General features: G+C 49.7%; 1 protein-coding gene across 1 annotated transcript in view; it reads left to right on the top strand.

The window, feature by feature from the left end:
* PLCH1 (phospholipase C eta 1) overlaps nucleotides 1–18,098 on the top strand; it is a 57,071-nt gene extending 38,973 nt beyond the window's left edge. The window contains exons 9-23 of the mRNA XM_030954628.1: nucleotides 1,233–1,353; nucleotides 2,227–2,398; nucleotides 3,886–3,993; nucleotides 4,573–4,734; nucleotides 5,836–5,907; nucleotides 8,816–8,910; nucleotides 9,543–9,640; nucleotides 10,252–10,431; nucleotides 10,523–10,630; nucleotides 11,155–11,279; nucleotides 11,700–11,784; nucleotides 12,281–12,427; nucleotides 12,822–12,901; nucleotides 14,691–15,051; nucleotides 15,832–18,098. Coding sequence (XP_030810488.1) covers nucleotides 1,233–1,353; nucleotides 2,227–2,398; nucleotides 3,886–3,993; nucleotides 4,573–4,734; nucleotides 5,836–5,907; nucleotides 8,816–8,910; nucleotides 9,543–9,640; nucleotides 10,252–10,431; nucleotides 10,523–10,630; nucleotides 11,155–11,279; nucleotides 11,700–11,784; nucleotides 12,281–12,427; nucleotides 12,822–12,901; nucleotides 14,691–15,051; nucleotides 15,832–18,098 — 4,181 coding nt within the window. The remainder of the gene's footprint in view (nucleotides 1–1,232; nucleotides 1,354–2,226; nucleotides 2,399–3,885; nucleotides 3,994–4,572; nucleotides 4,735–5,835; nucleotides 5,908–8,815; nucleotides 8,911–9,542; nucleotides 9,641–10,251; nucleotides 10,432–10,522; nucleotides 10,631–11,154; nucleotides 11,280–11,699; nucleotides 11,785–12,280; nucleotides 12,428–12,821; nucleotides 12,902–14,690; nucleotides 15,052–15,831) is intronic.
* Nucleotides 18,099–18,618: the final 520 nt, after the last annotated feature.

Raw genomic sequence — 18,618 nt, 5'->3', positions numbered from 1 at the left:
AGCACAGGCCTGCATGGGGCTGCACAGGGCTGCACAAGGGGCTGCAAGGGGGCTGGCTGCATGGGGCTGCATGGGGGCTGCACAGAGGCTGCACAGGGGCTGGCTGCACGGGGCTGCACAGGGCTGCATGGGAGCCTGCAAGGGGGCTGTCTGCACAGGGGCTGCACGGGGCTGCACACAGGCTCAGGGCCACGCTCCCAGCAGTGATGCTGGGCTGCCTCAGGCCCTTTCTGACCACTCCAAACTGGATTTTTCTGTTGGGAATGATCACCTTGGGCAAGCATCACAGGCACCAGAGAATCACAGAATGGTTGGAAGGGGTTCTAAAGATCATCCAGCTCCAAACCCCTGCCATGGGGAAATGTGGGGATCACACTGGATTCTTGTTTAAGCTCTGCATGATTTAAATAATAACAAAACATTAGTGGTTTTATATTGGTATTAGTATCTTTCTTTTCCAGAAATAAATAAAGTCTTTTGGCAAAGTTAGACTCAACATTCATGTTTTATGAATAGCATTACAAAAGGTCATCTGGAAAAAATATTGTTAATCTCTATTTAAAAATTAATTAGAGAAAATGAACCTGAGAAAACTGGGTGATTGCCTTCTGCAGATCAGCTCGCCAGAACACTCAGCAGTGATATTTTCCTTGACCTCAAAGCTATTGCAGCTACTTCAGAGCCCAGGGACTAGCTCTGCAGCTTTCTCCTTGGGAAGTTTAACTGCCTGTAGAGGCAGCAGCAGTGATAAGATTGGTACAAATTCAGGGTACAGGCATTCATTAGGAAAAGCATTCTTGTGCTGGTCCATTCTGCATGTGCTGGATTTGATGCTACCCTTCATACAGTCAGTTATAAAGCTGTAAGTTAAATTGGGAGTGGGAAAAGACAAATTCTTTTGAAATAGTTTGTCTTCAGAATTAAAAACTGCATTCCTGATGTAGCTGTAAACATTATTTGACCTATTACACCTTTGTAGTTTTATATATTGGGAAAAAACTCAGATTAATACAAGGGGGAAAACAGTTCTAGGGTGCAGAATTCTCATCTGACCTAGGAAAAGACTGTCCTGTTAGTCTGAGCTCAGCTGGCAGGTCGGGGGAGATGGAATGGGAGGTGCCATGCAGGAGTGAACGTGCATGGCTGAGCAGGTGAGCTCTGCTGGCAGCAGGAGCACAGGAATGGGTGAGATTGGGGCATCTCTTAGTGTGTGGCTTTTCTGGTCTTAACAGTGGATTGCTGGGATGGCCCAGATGGGGAGCCAGTGGTGCACCATGGCTACACCCTGACTTCCAAAATCCTCTTCCGGGACGTGGCAGAAACCATCAATAAATACGCCTTCATCAAAAACGAGTAAGTGTGGAGCCAGGTTTGCAGCTACACCTGATTTCTGTAGTTAATCCCACACTGAAAACAACCATCAAGCCCAGGAAGTGCAAATATTCCTTTAGGCACATCAGGGTAGATTCTGTTCCTCTCTTTATTGCCCATGTTGTGTTTATTGTTCAGCTGCACAAGCTCTTCCCATCAACCGGGGGAGGGAATTCTGCCTAAGTTGAACCTTTTTGTGCTCTTGAACTCAGTAAGGCTTTGGACAGTCTGACACTGCTGATTATCTTTCAATAGAACTTCCCGCTCACATCCACAGGGAAATTCTCCTGAAAAATCGATCCTGTGATGTTCTCTACCTACTGAAAACACTTTATTTCAGCAGAAAAATTGAAAAGCTGTCATGTGTAGTTTGAGGAAATACTGAGGTGTGGGGTAGTGTTCTGAATCTGTTTTATTTGCCACGGTGCTTTATAACAGTTTATTATGAAAACTGTGGATTTTACCCATATATATACACACACACAAAGAGTAGTCTCAAATCATGAGTGGGTGTTGAGGATTATGAGTAGTTTAAAGAGAATAAAAGGAAAATACTTACTTTTCTTTATTTAAATAAAAAGCACCCAACAGTGGATTTGTGGGAAAAAAAAACACCAAGCCCAAAAGTTTGGTGTTATTGATGAGAAGTACAAGGTGATACTTTCAAAACTAAAGGAGGTGGTTGGGGTTGATGTGGGGTTCCTTGTTATAGAACCCTGGGGCTGCCAAGAGTTTAGAAAACAGTGGGGCAAATCTGTGCAAGAACTTGGCTGTTGCATTCCCAGGTGGGTGGTAAGAGTGCAGGGGTTGTCTCTGCACACACAGCTCTGAGAGTGTCTGGGGCTTTGTTTCCAGGTTTCCAGTGATCCTGTCCATTGAAAACCACTGCAGTATTCAACAGCAAAAGAAGATCGCCCAGTACCTGAAGGAGATATTTGGTGACAAACTGGACTTGTCATCCGTGAGCACTGGAGATCCCAGACAGCTTCCCAGCCCTCAGGATTTAAAAGGGAAAATCCTAGTGAAGGTAACTTGCTGCTGGGCATGTTCAGAATGCAACAAAAGTCAGCTTGTGATATTTATTGTAGGTTTTCTTTGGAGGACCAGTTCATATCCCTTTAGCATCTAAACATTATCTGACAGTCTTCCCTTGGACAAAGTACTTTGGAGTGATAGAAAAGTGAAGCTTTGCTGCCTTTCCCCTCACCCAGCAGGGAGCTGCAGTTCATGGGATGGAACTCTGTTCATGGTTCATCTGCTGTGTTTATGGGAGAAGAGCAGCTCAGGAGGAGCTGGAGGAGGCCCCAGAGCTCTGTGCAGGATTAATTGTGTGAGCCTCTCACTCCAAACAGATTTGCTCTGAAAGGAATTCCAAAGGCCAGGATGGATAGAACAGGGAAGAAGCACAAGGCAGACCTTTGGGAGGATGATTAATAGAGTTCTGCCCCATTAGATTGTCTAATTTACTTGGACACAGGGGGGCAATTACTTCTGTGTGAACTCTCAGGATACTCTGGCTTTCCCCCTGTCCTTGGCATCAGTGTGGCTGCAGGGATTCTCAGTTTGTCTGATGTTAGTTTGAACATGCTGCAGTGCACAGTACAGAGCTGACCCTAAATTAGGAGCCCTTTGAGTGCTCAGCCATGATTTTGCATTTCACTGCATCAGTTTTCTGGGGTGGCTGCTGGTTAATGAACTGTGCAAACACAGTTTGGTGTTTGAGGGATCCACAGGAAATCATGTGGAACATCACTCCTGCAGAAATCCCACGGCACTGCACTAAAGGCAGCAGAGGCTGGGTGCTCTGGCTCTTACCTGAACTGCTGAGCTGCCTTTTCAGCACGTCTGAGGCTGTCATTGCAGTGTGATCCTCCAGCTCTCACTGCTGGAGCCCTGTGGGTGCAGACTGCTGTGGAGCTGAGCTGCTTTCAGAATGAGAAATTTTATCTGGAGCATCACAGGATCCCTGCACAAAGCCCTGTCTCCCATCCCCTGCTCAATTTAAGCAGCTCTGTTGGAAAAGATAAAATCAGATTTAGGAATCAGTACCTTGTTGAGAAGTAAGCCAGCTTCTCATCTTTTTGCTACTGTTTTTGCTCTTTTTATATATTTTCCTTTGAAAGGCAGTATTGATTCACTAGCCAAGCAATTTCAAATAATGGCATAATTTTCATCCTGTAAGTATATAAAGAGTCATTCTGGTTACACTCAGGGATTTCAGCCAGTGTAAAGGTACCAGCATGAAGTGAATTTGACCCACTCATTAGCAGCAGCATTATTAATTTCAAAATGCAGCCTAAAAATCAATCCTCTGCATTTCTGCAGAAATCTGAGTGTCATTCCTATCTCCCACTGATGAAGCAGGTAGGCTGAGAACATTTCTGTGCACAGGAGCAATATCACAGAAGTTTAGTAGGTGATTTATTTAGGAGCAGATGGTGAAGCAAGAGGAGCAGACTGGATGCACTAACTAACACTGACCACATTTATTGGGGCGTTTTTTCCTCATTTTAGGGTAAGAAGTTGCCCTGCAGCCTTGGAGCAGATGCTGAGGAAGGAGAGGTTTCAGAAGAGGACAGTGCTGATGAAATTGAGGACGACTGCAAGTTAAAGCCCTGCTTTGTATGTGCACACAGGCAGTTCCCAGCGTGTGACAGCTCTGCATCTCTTACATGCACACTCCATGTCCTACTTACAGCTGTTAGCAGAGTTTTTCATTCCTAAGTTTTTAATTCCTGTGTCAGGTTCATGCTGCTCCACAGGATTCATTTTTACTTTAAGTGCCTTATGTAAGAGACTGGTTTGAGTCTGTATAGTCTGGATGACTGTTAGCAGGAATCACTTCCTTTTTCACTGTTTGGAGCAGGAATCTAATGCTTAGGGTGTCTGTAAGTGCATTAGCTGGGAATTCATGCTCTTCTGAAAGAGAAGGTAGGGCTTGTGACAGCTGTGGGGCAGAGAGAGCCCATGGCCAGGCCCTGGGCATCTGTGGGGGGACTGTGAGCTGAGCTGGGGGGGCTCAGGGGAAAAGGAGAAGGGAAATGGCAGTGAAAGCCACAGGCAGAAAGGGCAGGATCAGGCAGGATTGTGCAAGGAGTCTTTCCTTGCACGGGGAAGGAAATGGGAGCACTGTGTGACCCTCAGTGTGCAATGGGATGGACACAAACCCCTGCTTGAGCTGGGTTTCCTGGTGTCTTTCAGAGCAATGGTGCAACTCAGCACCAGGTGGAATCCTTCATACGGACGAAACTGGAGTCTCTGCTGAAAGAATCCCAAATCAGGGACAAGGAGGATCCTGACAGCTTCACTGTGAGAGCCCTGCTGAAGGCAACTCACCAGAGCTTCAGTGTGAACCTGAAGCAGGTACGTGGGCTCTCCTTCACAGCCCCTGTGAGGAGTGCACAGTGCAATGTGCTGCAGACTGTTTCAGATGAGAGAGCCAGGAACTGAGGAACTGGATGCAAACTCCAGGGACATTAAATACAGAGTGAATTTTCTGTGGAGATGTGCTTGCTCTGGAACCAGTGTCACTGAGCTCTTTTCTGGGAGTTACTGTGTAATTGATGTACCAGAAAGGGAGCAGTTGGGTTTTTTCCTGTTTTTTTTTCCTGGTCATTTATTTTTTATTCATTACTGGTCTGCCTTTGATTTTTCCCAAATAATTGCTATTAAAAGAAGTAAAAATCTGCTAAAGATTATTTCTACAAGTTAGAGAGATTTCCAGCCTGAGCTCTAAGCAAATCTCTGAACACAGGTTATTGATTTTGCTGGGCCCCCAGTGCCCTCATCGTCATGAAAGCCCAAAGCGAGTCCAGCTCAGCCCTGAACAGGGAATAGCTGGAGTTCACAGCACTGAAACACTCACCCAGCTGAAATGCTGGGGGAATATTCTTCAGTTTTGTTTTGCTCTTCAGAAGATGAAGGGCTGTTGCTCCTGACAGAAGAAGTGAGATGCTGCCAGGAGTTATCCAGCTGATGTCTGGGGGCATGGCTGGGAATGTGGAACTCAGCCTGCAGGCTGCCTATGAGAAGTCCACATTTATCTGCCAGGAGATTCTTTTTCCTCTCCCTTTTCCCTTTGTGGCTGCTTTCAAGAACACTCAGATGTCTTGGCTTGTTGTTATTTGCCTGGTTTTGCTAGACTGCTTTTTCTACATGGTTTGTTGTTTTCTTGAGTGCTAATGTTAGTATTTTTCTTTACAGTTAGATGATTCTAAACTCTGAAGCGTACAAAGAAATTAGAAAAGTCCTGTAATGAGATTTTGGATTTCAATTTGTTCACAGATCAGACTTTAATTCACTTTGTCTCATTTGCAATAATTTTATTTTCCTAATAGTGAGCCAGGGTGACATACAGGAACTTGTATGAGGTTGAAATGATGCCTTTTGGAGGCTATAGCAGACTCTTTAAAGACATTTCTGAAGGTATTTAGTTATGCTTTTTATGGCACTTTTTCTGCACAGAACTTGGACCCAAAAGAAGGCGGAAAAAAGTCTCATGGTCGATCATTAATGGGCAACTTCAGCAAACACAAGGTGAGTGAAATAAATGAGAGCTGAGGTTGCTGTTCTATGACTGGCAGCGTTCCAGAGACCCTGGCAATGTTTTACTGCTCCAGACAAGCGTGGTGGGCATGGGGGCAGTGAGGAGGGAGCTTCTGTGATTACACTTGGTGTCTTAATCTGTTCAGAAGATTGAGAACCTTTAAGATGAACAAAAACTTCTCACGTGGCTAAAAGATCACATGGAATTGCTGATTTTCTGATCAAACCTGCAGCAGCAGAAGAGCAGCAGAGACAAATGTCTTGGCATACCTTGTTTTCCAGAGAGCTGGCAGTGCCTGGTTCAGTCAGGTCCCAGTTTTTGCTGAGCCCCACCCTGGGCAGGGCCGTGCTGGCACTGTCCCTGCTCCCAGGGGCTGCTGTGGCTGAGTGCTGGCTCTGGGCTCCTGCTCTGTGCAGATGTGTTCTGCCTGATCTCCTGGCTTTCATGTCCTGCTTATGTTTGTGCAGCTGCTGGGCTGGCCTGCCTGCTCTGCTGCTCCTCAGGAGTGTCTCCATGGCCAGGCAGGAGCTGAGAGCTCTCATTTCACAGCTGGGCACAGAGCAGCCCCCACAAGGGGCAGTGCCCGCGTGTCCTCCCGTTCCCATATCCTGACACATGTGCTCGTGTCATCTGCCTCCCCTATTGCCACACTCCCACAGCACCCTGAGCTTGGATTTACAGCCTCAGCCTGAGCTGCTGCAGCGGCCAGCTCCCTTCCTGCTGCAGCCAGTGGGAGCTGCAGTGGGTCACTGAGCAGAGAGGCAGCTCTGCAGCCCAGCCAGTGAGAGCTGCAGTGGGTCACTGGGCAGAGGCAGCTCTGCAGCCCAGCCAGTGGGAGCTGCAGTGGGTCACTGAGCAGAGAGGCAGCTCTGCAGCCCAGCCAGTGAGAGCTGCAGTGGGTCACTGAGCAGAGGCAGCTCTGCAGCCCAGCCAGTGAGAGCTGCAGTGGGTCACTGAGCAGAGAGGCAGCTCTGCAGCCCAGCCAGTGGGAGCTGCAGTGGGTCACTGAGCAGAGGCAGCTCTGCAGCCCAGCCAGTGAGAGCTGCAGTGGGTCACTGAGCAGAGGCAGCTCTGCAGCCCAGCCAGTGAGAGCTGCAGTGGGTCGCTGAGCAGAGAGGCAGCTCTGCAGCCCAGCCAGCCCCTGTGCCACCAGCAGCCCTCTGCCCCTGCCCTCTGCTCTCCATGGTCAGGGCTGCACCGAGCTTCGGGACTGAGAATCTGAGCACTTTTTTATGACTAAGAGACATTTCAAATAACTTAATCAGCCACCAGTCCATCTGCCCTGAAGCCAGCTAGGAGCCATCAAAATTCCCTAAGCAGACAGTACCAGGGCTCATGTTTACACTTCAGTTCCAAGCTTGCATCAGTTACAGTGCTCGAGTTTCCTTCAGCACCTTCAGCTCAGTGCACGTTCCCCCTCATGGGTACCTGTGGTCCCTGAGAGTGGGCACTGCCCCTGGCACCCTGTGCTTGCTGCTGGCCACACAAATGCTGGGAATGAGGTGTCACAGGCAAACGTCAGCCACTGGAATCTGCTGGTTCTGCTGAGGGCTGAAAGTCTGTCAATAATTTAATTACTTCAGCTAGTTATCCTAATGGATGTAGCAGGTTTGGAAAGCCCGTTCATTTCATCTCTGGTGAAAAAAATAAGAGTATATATAGATTTATTTTAGAAAATAGTGATTGTATTGTAGACTGAGGCAACAGAGACATTCTGTAACTGCTCCCTGATGCCTTTCCAGCTGAAGGGATCCCTGGGAAGACTGGTTACTATTGATCTTTTTGCAGATACAGAATTATCCACCCAACAATATTGACACATGACATTTTCAGCCAGCTCTTGTGCCAAATGAATAAACGCTTTAAAAACTGCTGGGGAGGTAGAAAGACACTAAAGCTGGCAATTCCTGAAAGTTAACTGCATGGAACATGCTCAGTGCAGACCTTCAGACTCCAAAGTGAACCATGCAAATGATTTCCAATACAGTCAGCTTCATGTCAGCACCAAACACAGCAAATTGAATTATGTCCAATGGGGTGTATGACAAGAGGAGGAAAGAAATCTGCACTCAGTGAGCCCTGTGCAAAAGGATGAGGAGCTCTCAGTTATATTAATTACCTCTTGATGAGAAAGGGATTAAGTAACTCTCACTTGAAGCTGTGTTTAGCATTACAAAAGATGTAATGTTGAAATTGGAAACTGTTAAATCATAGGTGCTTATGAAAAAAGGGGATTTTGAGGTTTTAATCTTTTTATCATAGCTATTTTCTTTATAGTGTAATAATTTCACTGAAGAATCACTTCAGTATTTGTATGTGGCTCAAAATGGAGCAGGAAGATGATGTTTGAACATTTTGCCCAGACTGTTCACACCTTCACTAATGAATATGTTTAATTTTCTAAACTGGGGGGAGGCACAGGTGGGCATAAGCAGTGCTCTGTATATTTAGACCCTGCTGTGTGTTGCTGTTTGTTAGACAGGACACAATCCACCGGGATTTCAGCAGGAGCAGTGCCCTGGAGCCAGGGGAGCAGCTTTGTCCTCTGGGGCTGGGAGGGAGCAGGGCAGGTGCAGAGCACAGAGTGGCTTGTGCTGGGCAGACGCTTGGCAGAAATAACACCCTGGGGCCTGGCTGGGCTGGCAGCACCCAGAAATGACCCCTGAGGCCTGGCAGACCCAGAGCTGCTCGTGCCCACAGCTGGAATCCCTGCCATGGCGTGCTCTGTGCTGCCTTTCCTTCTCCACAGCAGGGCAGCTCTGCCGGCCCAGCCCCAGGGGTCACTTGTGGCCCTGGGGCTGCAGAGCCCAGCTCAGCCTCCTGCCCAGCCCCAGCCCCAGCCCCAGCCCCAGTAAGGGAGCCCCCAGTGCCTGACCCTGCCTGGCTCTTTCCCCACAGAGAGCTGCCAAGGCAGCAGCCAAAGCCCACAGTGCCTCGGACGATGAGGACGGCCAGCAGCACCCTCCGGGCAAGGAGCTGGGGCAGCCCCACAGGTGAGCTGGAGCCCCTCAGGTGAGGCCAGGGCTGTTCTGTGCCAGCAGCGTGTGAGGCTGTGCCAGAGCAGGTCCCGTGTGTCTGTGTGTCACGTGTGATGTGTCTGTCACACGTGACAGCTGTCAGTGGGTTTGCTGTGAGCCCTGTGCTTTGGCTGGGTCACCTGTCACAGGCTGCAAGCAGCAGTTAACTGCACAGAAGTGTGACAGTGCCACTGCTCATGGAAAGGTGCCAGGCCCTATTTCACCTGCTGCAAAGAGAGCAAACTGTGCAGGTTACAGAACGTGCATCACAGCCCAGGCAACTTTATTGCATCTGAGAATGGAAAAAAAGCAATCAAAAAAGTGCCCCTGAGAATGTGTCTGCTCTCACTGAAGTGCTCCTTGGTTTTGTCTAGAACAGCCATGGTGCAGCTATTTCTTTCTATTTTAAATGAAAAATTTTGTTTGTGTGGATGGGCTGTGGAGGTAGAGGGAAGCAGTCATCCCAGAACCCCCTCCAAGGAAGTTTGCCTCACAGGGTTCCCTGCTCACAATTCTTCATTTCCTTGTTGTTGAAAAGAACAGAAAGGGGGATTGCAATACACCTTCAATCCTGCCAGTGCCCGTTTCTGTTTGCTTTCACCCAGCAGGCTGGCCCGCCGCAGGAAGACAGTGAAGCTGTGCCGGGCCCTGTCGGACCTGGTGGTGTACACCAACTCCGTGGCAGCCCAGGACATCGTGGATGATGGTACGGCTGGCACAGGGCTGGCACGTCCCTGTCACCGTGAAAGGAGGGGCTGAGTGCTGCGGTTAGGGTGGCACAGGGCTGGCACGTCCCTGTCACTGTGAGAGGAGGAGCTGAGTGCTGCGGTTAGGGTAGCACAAGGCTGGCATGTCCCTGTCACTGTGACAGGAGGGGCTGAGTGCTGCGGTTAGGGCAGCACGAGGGCAAAGCCAGAGCCCAGCAGGGCACTCCCTGCCTGGCAGTGGCTCCTCTGGCCCTGCTGCCAGCAGAGGATGTTGCTGCAGGTTCCCCAGAGCTGCCATGGCTGGGGGTCTGCAGGAGGAAAGGCCCCAGCAGGAGCTCTGGAGCTTGAGCTCTTTAGCTGGAGCTCTCACTTGGCTTGCCTTTCAAGTGTGCAGACTTGAGGGGAGGACAACAGACCCTCCTGGAAGGGGGAGCTGGTGCCCATCAGTTACCCAGGGTGCATGATTTGTGTAAGATGAGACAATCTGTCCTGGAACACTGGACTAAATCTCCCGTTGCCCTTGATGAATACCCAGGTAATGAGGTCTGGGCTCAGGCCCATGCCCTGGGACTGTTTGTCACCTGTCTGTTGGTTGTACCATGGCACACAGGCTCCACAGGGAATGTGCTGTCGTTCAGTGAGACCAGAGCCCACCAGGCAGTGCAGCAGAAGGCTGAGCAGTTCATGCTTTACAACCAGAGGCAGCTGACCAGGGTCTATCCCTCAGCCTACCGGATCGACTCCAGCAACTTCAACCCTGTTCCCTACTGGAATGTGGGCTGCCAGTTAGGTAGGAGCTGCATCAAAGGCTTCCTTCCCTTCTGTGGGTATGTGCCTAATAATATTATCTTTATTAATGGCACCCCGCTTCTCTCTTTCAGTGGCCCTAAACTACCAGTCTGAGGGACGTGTGATGCAGTTAAATGAAGCAAAATTCAGGGTAAATGGCAACTGTGGTTATGTCCTCAAACCTCAGCAGATGTGCAAAGGTAAGGTTCAGTGTAGTTATCACTGTAGCTGCCAGGCCTTTCACTAAGTGTCCTTCACAGCAAAGGCACAAGAAAGAAAAGTGCAAACTAATCTAGAATCTCTCATATTTCCATACACTCACAGCTCTTAGACTTGTACCAGTGCGCAATCTCTTACTGTGATCATATATATATATATGTATATTTTGAGGTCTTTGCCTTATTAACATGAGTTTAAAAGAAGAAAAAAGGGCCCTAGGTTGACCAGCTGCAGGAAAGCAGAGCAAGCTCTGCAGTGGCCCAGGAGCACTTGGTCTAGCTATCAAGGGCTTGGTCTAGCTCCGCCTTGGAATCACAAAACCAAGGGGTTCTCCACTCAGAAGAGGTTGTAAGAAAGAGGAAGAGAATTTTAAAATTACTGAGCAGCTGCTCCATACTCATAGTTTCTCATTTCTGACTGAATTAGTCTGTCTGTGTGTATTTTGGGGGGTGATATTTATTATGTGTATCTTTTTCCTTACAATCTCATTCTTGCCATCTTTCAGGCACATTCAACCCCTACTCTGCTGATCCACTTCCTGCCAGTCCTAAGAAGCAGCTGATTCTGAAGATCATCAGTGGGCAGCAGCTCCCCAAGCCTCCTGACTCAATGCTGGGGGACAGAGGAGAGGTGAGATGCTCTGGTGCATTCCAGGGGAGCTCTGGCAGTGACAGGCAGTGTGTGACGCAAACCTTCTCCTTACTCAAATACACCAGTACATTTCAGATATTCTCAAGCTTTTGGTCACTACATACTACACTTCCCCCAGCCTGTATCCTCCTCATGATGTTTAAGAAGTGATTTGTTTTGTATTTTAAAGGGTGACTTTTATGAAAATTAGTCACAGCTGTCCATAGCTCTTGATGCAAATCATACATCAACATGGACTTCATGGAACCAATTCCCATGATAGTGCTGCTTGAAAATTCATGTCAATCAAAGGGGTTTGAATTCTCATATGAATTTAAATCAACTCTCTCCATTAATTTTTTAATAATTCACCTTCATTTGTGTGGCTTGCTTTTAAAATCTTGTGTTTTTGAAAAACAGATAATAGATCCCTTTGTTGAGGTGGAGATTATTGGGTTACCTGTTGACTGCTGTAAAGATCAGACCAGGGTGGTGGATGACAATGGTAAGATAATCTAAGTAATTTCTTCTTCTTAGAGTAAAATATTAAATAAGTGTAAGCAAATTAGTGTCTGTTATTGCTTTCTAAATTGCAAAGCATCTTATCTGATGAAATCAAATGATTGTATTTTAACGAATTATTTCTGCTTCCCAGACAGAATTTCTGGTGAACAAGTTAGAGGTGAAGGGCAGGAGTTGTTCCCCACATTGTCTTTTAACCAAATTGTTCTTAAATCTCCTTTATGCAGAAGTTCAAACCTATCTGTATCTATATCTGTATCTATCTCAGGGCTAGCCTGGGTATCCCTGCCAGCTCCCAGGCAGACCCATTTTGTTTTTAAAGCAATCCTAGAGGCAGATCTGTCACATTTAATGACTGGCATGATGGAATTGTCATTGCTGCTGCTGTGTCCCGTGTCCTTGTGCCCTGTGCCTCCTGGAACTGAGGCAGGCACTCGCTCTGGCCCTGTTTCCCACAGTGTGTCCTGTTTGCCCTGCAGGGTTCAATCCTGTGTGGGAGGAGACCCTCACCTTCACCATCCACATGCCCGAGATTGCCCTGGTGCGGTTCCTGGTCTGGGACCACGACCCCATCGGGAGGGACTTTGTGGGGCAGAGAACTGTGGCCTTCAGCAGCCTCGTGCCTGGTGAGTCCCCCTGTTCTCCTGGGTGTGCAAATCCACCCTCAAACCCAAGGAGGACGGAGATGATAGATTTTATAAACCTTTATCTCTGTGACTTCATGTGAAGCTTGGACAACCCATTTGTTCTCTTAGGGTGCTTTATGCACCATTCCTCAAAGGAATTTGGTTGTCTGTGCTTTTGGAAATTACTGCTGGTGTGTTTTTTATAACTTGGATGCAATTTGTACTGGCGCTCAGAAAACCTGTGAGAACCCCAGAGAAGTTTACTAAAGGCACCAGGTGGCTTCCTATGTGTACATCACTTTTATAAGCAGTCATTGCTAGCTGGGCATAAAATGCAAACTGCTGGTTCTGGGTGGAGGCTTGTGTGGAAATATTCCTATTTCTGTTTCCCCAGGCTATCGCCACGTGTACTTAGAAGGACTGACAGAAGCTTCCATATTTGTTCATATAATCATTAATGAGACCTATGGAAAGGTAGGTACAGCTGGAAATTTACATCTTCCTTCTGATAAAAATGGATTTAAATGTAGCCCAGAACCTCCCAGGATCTGTGCTGGAGTGCCCAGGAGGCTCAGAGCGTGGGGGGTTCCTTGCAGGAGATCAGCCAGGAAAGGTCACCATACCATGACTCCACTCTTGCTGTGCACATACTTGCAGATGTTCTTACTGTTAGCACCTAACAATTATTTTGTCTAGGTACAGGAGGTACATTTTTTCAGTGTGCTAAACTGATCTTATTTTGCAAGTAGATCTTGAGAACTGTAGCTGCACCAGAACACAATATTGACAAGCTATTTTTAGTGGCTAATTTAATTAATTTAAATTAACCTAATTTATTTTTAGGTTTTAGTGCGTAGATTTTGCTTTTCTACAAGTTTGCTAATTTTAGAATGTTTTTAAAGTGAAAGTGAAAGCACAGTCCTTTTTCTGTTTTCAGCTGCCTTCCTTAGCTATTTCCATCTGGAGATATGCAGCACAAAGAAATTAAGGCCACGTTCAGCAGAATGCTAAAGTAAAACAGCACTGTAGCAGTGATTTAAGAAACAAAGATAAGCACAAAACCCTGACCTTTGTGAGGTTTGAGGTTGCGGAGGACACTAAGCCCTCCGTCTTTGTGCCTTCTGAGAGGATGCAGAGAATGTCATGACAAAGATGAACCCAAAGTTTTGCAGCACCCACAGAAAGCTCAGGGGAACAGGGAGAGAACAGCAGGGAGAAGGGCCCAGGGCTGAGGTTTGCTCTTGTCCAGATCCTCTCCCAGCTCCCCTTCCCTTCTCCTCTCTGATCCCCTTGGATCACGAGATGGGATCTCATGTGCACATCTGGGCATATCTGGGAGATCACATCCCTTGGGGATGGTTTGCAGGGCCTGTTTGGCTGCTGCCCTTGTAAGAACAAATCTGCTCAAGAAAACCAGCAGTGTAACTCCAGAGGGGAGGCAAGGGGAGCAGGAGGGGACACTCATTGGGATTCCCTCTCTGTCCCTGGGTCCATTCCCCTGATGCTGCTCTGAATGAATGATGGCTGCACTGCTGTTTCTCATAGGCTGACTTTGCATCTGTGAGCGAGGAGATCTGCTCAGTTCCTGGGGGACACATATTCAACTAAGAAATAGCTTTAAATGGTTTGCTGTAGAGTGGTTCTGTTTACAGCTGATGTACTGTTACCTTATTTGCTTGTGTGGCAGTCTTGAAAACATTAGCCAAATGGATTTGCATTTCTTTTTGCCTTTCAGTGGAGCCCTTTAATCCTCAATCCCAGTTACACAATAATGCACTTTCTAGGAGCCACAAAGGTAGAGCTCATTGAGCATGCACTTTGCACTTGCTGGGCACAGACTTTCCAGTGGTTCCCAATCGCATGATCTGCAACTGCCAAACTGGAACCATTCTCCATGCAGGCTCTGAAACATCTGAATATTGCTTTGATGAAACCCATGCATAGAAAACTCCACGTTCATGTGCAGCCTGTCACTGCCGAGCACTTCCTAGAGCCTTGTCAGGTCCCATTAGGAGGCTGAGCAAAGCTCTCTGGTAACTGTGGTGGGCTGCCATCCTAATGAGGAGAAAGGCAGGCATGCATGAATCCATGGAGACCCGTGCTGGGAGCTCCTTGCTCAGAGTAGCTGTGAGTGGCTTGGTGTGAATTTTTGCTTTGCTGCGTTTTGAACTTTGCCGTCATCGCTCATCAGCACTGTGAGAGCAGCCCTTTGCCCTGGGAGCGAGCGTGAGCTCAGGCAGGCTGTGCTGTTGTGTCCCTGCAGAGCAAGCAGCTGATGGGGCTCCGAGGGCTGTTCTCCAAGGCGCCCAAGGCGGGCACGGCCGAGGCCAGCGGGCACCACGTGCGCAAGCGCTCCATCGGCGAGCGCATCCTGCGGCGCACGGCCAGCGCCCCGGCCAAGGGCAGGAAGAAGAGCAAGATGGGCTTCCTGGAGGCTGCTGAGATGAAGGACAGCGCCTCGGAGCCAGCAGACCTGAAGGACAAGGAAGGGGTGCTGCGGCGGCCGAACCGCCCCTCGCAGGCGCGCCCTGCGTCCATGCCCGTGGACAGATTCCTCATGGTGGAGCTGCCCTGCCCAGCAGAGGACACTGCCCAGGAGGCCGAGGGAGAGGACAACACATCTGGTAAGGTGCTTCCAAAATTACTTTTGGGGAATGGTCAGGGCTCCCCTCACCTCTTCCAAGAGTACCTGATTTCTAGCAATCATTAAAATCAGTATCTATTACACCAAGTTTACTTCTGTAGTTCCTGCTTCATTAAATCTCCAAAGGAGTGAGTCACAGAGCTCAAATCTGGCATAGAAAGACAAGAGGATTTGTGGAGAAAACACCCAATATGTGTTTTTCGAGGAATTCAAACCCTTGCCCCTGTGAATGCTGCCTGCTGGTAGAAGATCCAAACAAAATCCTTGTACTGTAACACTTTGCAGTAACCACATGTTATAAACCAGTCTGGAGTCCATCTACTCGATGCTTTTGACTCAGCTTGAAGCATGCATCTTGTTTTCAAGTGTTGTGTGTTTTAACAGAGCTGTTTTGTTCTGTCTTTATTGCCACGCTTCTTTATAGTACAAATGTGACTAGGAACACAGCTGAAGGTAATGCCACGTGCAAGCTATGATGTGGTACCTCATTAACATTACTTAACAACAAATATTACATCACCTGCTTGATGTAATAGACATTCCAAGGAAATTTCAATGAAGTGCCTGCAGTTGTATTTTTCCATTTATTCATGTCACTCAGATAATTTGTACTAAACCTGCACAACCTCATGATTAAGTTAAGTTCTGTCACAACTGTATCTAGTTTTGCGTTCTCCATTTGTCTGTCTAAGGACAAAATAGCTATTGATAGACAGAGCAGACTCTTGTATGCCCCTAATATGTCTCTCATTTAATTTAGCCAACAGTGATGACAATACAAATGAGAAGGAAACAAGCTTGAAAGAATTGGGTTTTCCACATTCGGAGCAAAAGTCAAATGCTTCAAATTTAGCATCTCAGTTCAAGAAGGAGAATGACCAGAGGGATTCTACAGCTGCCTGTTTAGTACCACCTCCACAGGAGCAACCTGAACATTTGATTTTTGCAAATGGTGTAGCTCAAGCAAATCACCTTGTGGATTACCAGGAGAATAATCTTTCTGATGGAACTGTCCCCCTAACGCAAGACTCTGACTCTGAACTTCCCACAGAAAAATTACACCACAAAAACTGTGCAGACTGTAAAAAGGAAGATGACACAAAAGGATCTAAAGAAGGGAAGATCAGTCTCATGGGGACTTCTGTTTCTCAGAGCACAGAGGTGGAGAATCACAAATGTGACACGAAGAAAAGCAGTGCAGCACCTCTTTCCCCTTCTTCTGCCATGTGCTCTGAGAGCCCTGACTGTCACTCCACGGTGGCCCTGCAGGACAGTGACATTTCTCACCTCATTGATGAAGTCTCTCTCTCGACTGAGAGCGAGCTGGACAGCGCTGTGTCCACTCTCATCGGGCAGCTCGATGGCACAGATGAGCAAACTCCCCTTCCCCCTGTCTCCAGCCCCCACGGCAGCAGCAGCCAGACCCCCAGGGTGGGGAATGCAGTCCCACATGTGTTTGCTGCAGACCTGAACAGCCCCTGTAGGCACAACTTCACTCCCACAAAATCCAACAAATCCTCTTTATTCTCCACTCCGGACACAGCCATGTTCTCCAGCCTGGAGGAGGCAGAGTATTCCACATACACAGTTCTCCATGAGGCATCTCCAGCTTCTGAATGTAAGAGCCACAGGGCATTAGTTTGCAAGAAAAGGTTAAATAGTCTAGAAAGTAACTTGCCCAGTTCTTCTTGTTCTTCATCCCTCTCTTTGCTGAATGCAAATCCCAAAAGGAATTGTGCTACAAAGTGTGGACCAAGCTGGGAAGCCCCCGAGCCTGCCAGTTCTTTTGGGTCCAACAGCCTCGTCTTTGAGGAGGTGCTGGGGCACCCTGTCCCTGGAGAGCACTCGGCCAGCAGCAGCCTGCTGGAGCTGGATGGGGACCGCCAGGAGCTCCTGGTGACCGCCCGTGAGTACCGACGGGAGGACATGAGCCAGCTGGCCTCGCCCGTGAGCCTGAGGCAGAGGCAGGAGCCCGGGCACGGCGGTGACAGGAGCTCTGGGAGCAGCTCCACCGGGCACGGCGGTGACAGGAGCTCTGGGAGCAGCTCCACCGGCGGGGACAGGACCTCGGGGAGCAGCTCCACCAGCGGGGACAGGACCTCGGGGAGCAGCTCCACCAGTGGGGACAGGACCTCGGGGAGCAGCTCCACCGGGAGCAGCTCCACCGCTGCGCCCTGTGCCGCTGCCCGGCACCGCTCCGGGACCTGCGGGGCTGCAGGGAGCCAGCTGGCTGTCCCCGCGTGTGAGAGCGCTGGCGGTTCGTGGCAGCAGCCCTCGGAGAAGCACAGGGCTGCCGTGTGTGCCCCCCAGGCCGGCTCAGCCTGCCCGCTGCGCCCAGGGGCTCTGCCGTTCCCCACACACCCGGCCATCCAGCACAGCAGCCCCTGCAAGTCCAAGAGCCTGGGAGACCTGACCTCGGAGGACATCTCCTGCAACTTTGAGAGTAAGTATCAGTACATCAGCAGGAGCTTCATCTCCTCGGGCCTGAGGGACGGCAAGCTGGCCGCCATGCAGGGCGTGAGGCCGCACTCGACGGACGCGCTGACGGAGCAGCTGCGGAGGCTGCTGTCCCCGGAGCAGGAGGACGGCCGGGAGCCGCTGTGTCCCAGGCAGCCGGACGAGGACTGCCCGCGGGCCCTGGTGAGGAAGCTGTCGTCCCGCAGCCAGAGCCGGGTGCGGAACATCGCCAGCCGCGCCCGGGAGCGGCAGGAGGCGGCGGGCAAGCCGCGGCCGTGCGGCGGCAGCGCCGTGCCCGGCGTGGTGCTGCGGAGCAAGGCCCCGGGGCCGCCGCTGGCCGCCAACCGGCACTCCACGGGCTCCTGCATCGGCCGCTACCTGCGCGGCTGCCCCGGCGAGCGGCGCGGCGTGCCCGAGGGCGCCTGCTCCGCGCTGCAGCACGGCTGCGGGGAGCTGCAGCACGGCTGCGGGGAGCTGCACGGCTGCGGGGAGCTGCACGGCTGCGGGGAGCTGCCGCTGCCGCCCGGCGCGCAGGAGCAGCCCGAGATCTATTTCCTGCTCCGGCTCTAGGCACGGCCCGGCCCCGGACTGCTGCTCTGCAGGGGTCCAGGAGCTGCTGGAGCCCACAGGGTATTTCTGAACGCAGTGTAATGCCAGGGAGTCAGGGGTGGTTTGACGTGCCCCTCCTGCCAGGGCTGAGGGAGGCAGGAGCTGCTCTCCATCCTTAGGGGTGCTGCTGATGGAGCCCGTGTGCATTTGTAGCGTTCTGTGTCTGTCATGCCGTGCTCCAAAGCCTGACATTGCACTGAAGGCAGTACTGGTTTCCTTGTGTCTTGTCCTCCTGCTTGGAAAAACACTTTTGGTGATCACTTTTGGCCTTCTGTGAGGATTCTCCAAAGCACTGTGGTGTCTGGAATGCTGGACTGGGGCTTGCTCGGCCCAACAGGCAGCATCCCTTCATTAGCATCACTTGTTCTGAATTGTTACTATAAATTTTACATGTTTTCATGTATGAACTGTGAGTCTGCAGCAAATGGTTTGTAGAATTAGGGTTAGTCCAGATTTGTGAGTCCTGTGTAGATTTGTCTTC

This window comes from Camarhynchus parvulus, chromosome 9 (assembly GCF_901933205.1).
Source record: "Camarhynchus parvulus chromosome 9, STF_HiC, whole genome shotgun sequence".
Lineage (NCBI taxonomy): Eukaryota > Metazoa > Chordata > Aves > Passeriformes > Thraupidae > Camarhynchus > Camarhynchus parvulus.
The sequence above is the reverse complement of the archived record's forward strand: the minus strand, read 5'-3'. Positions and strand labels throughout refer to the sequence as shown.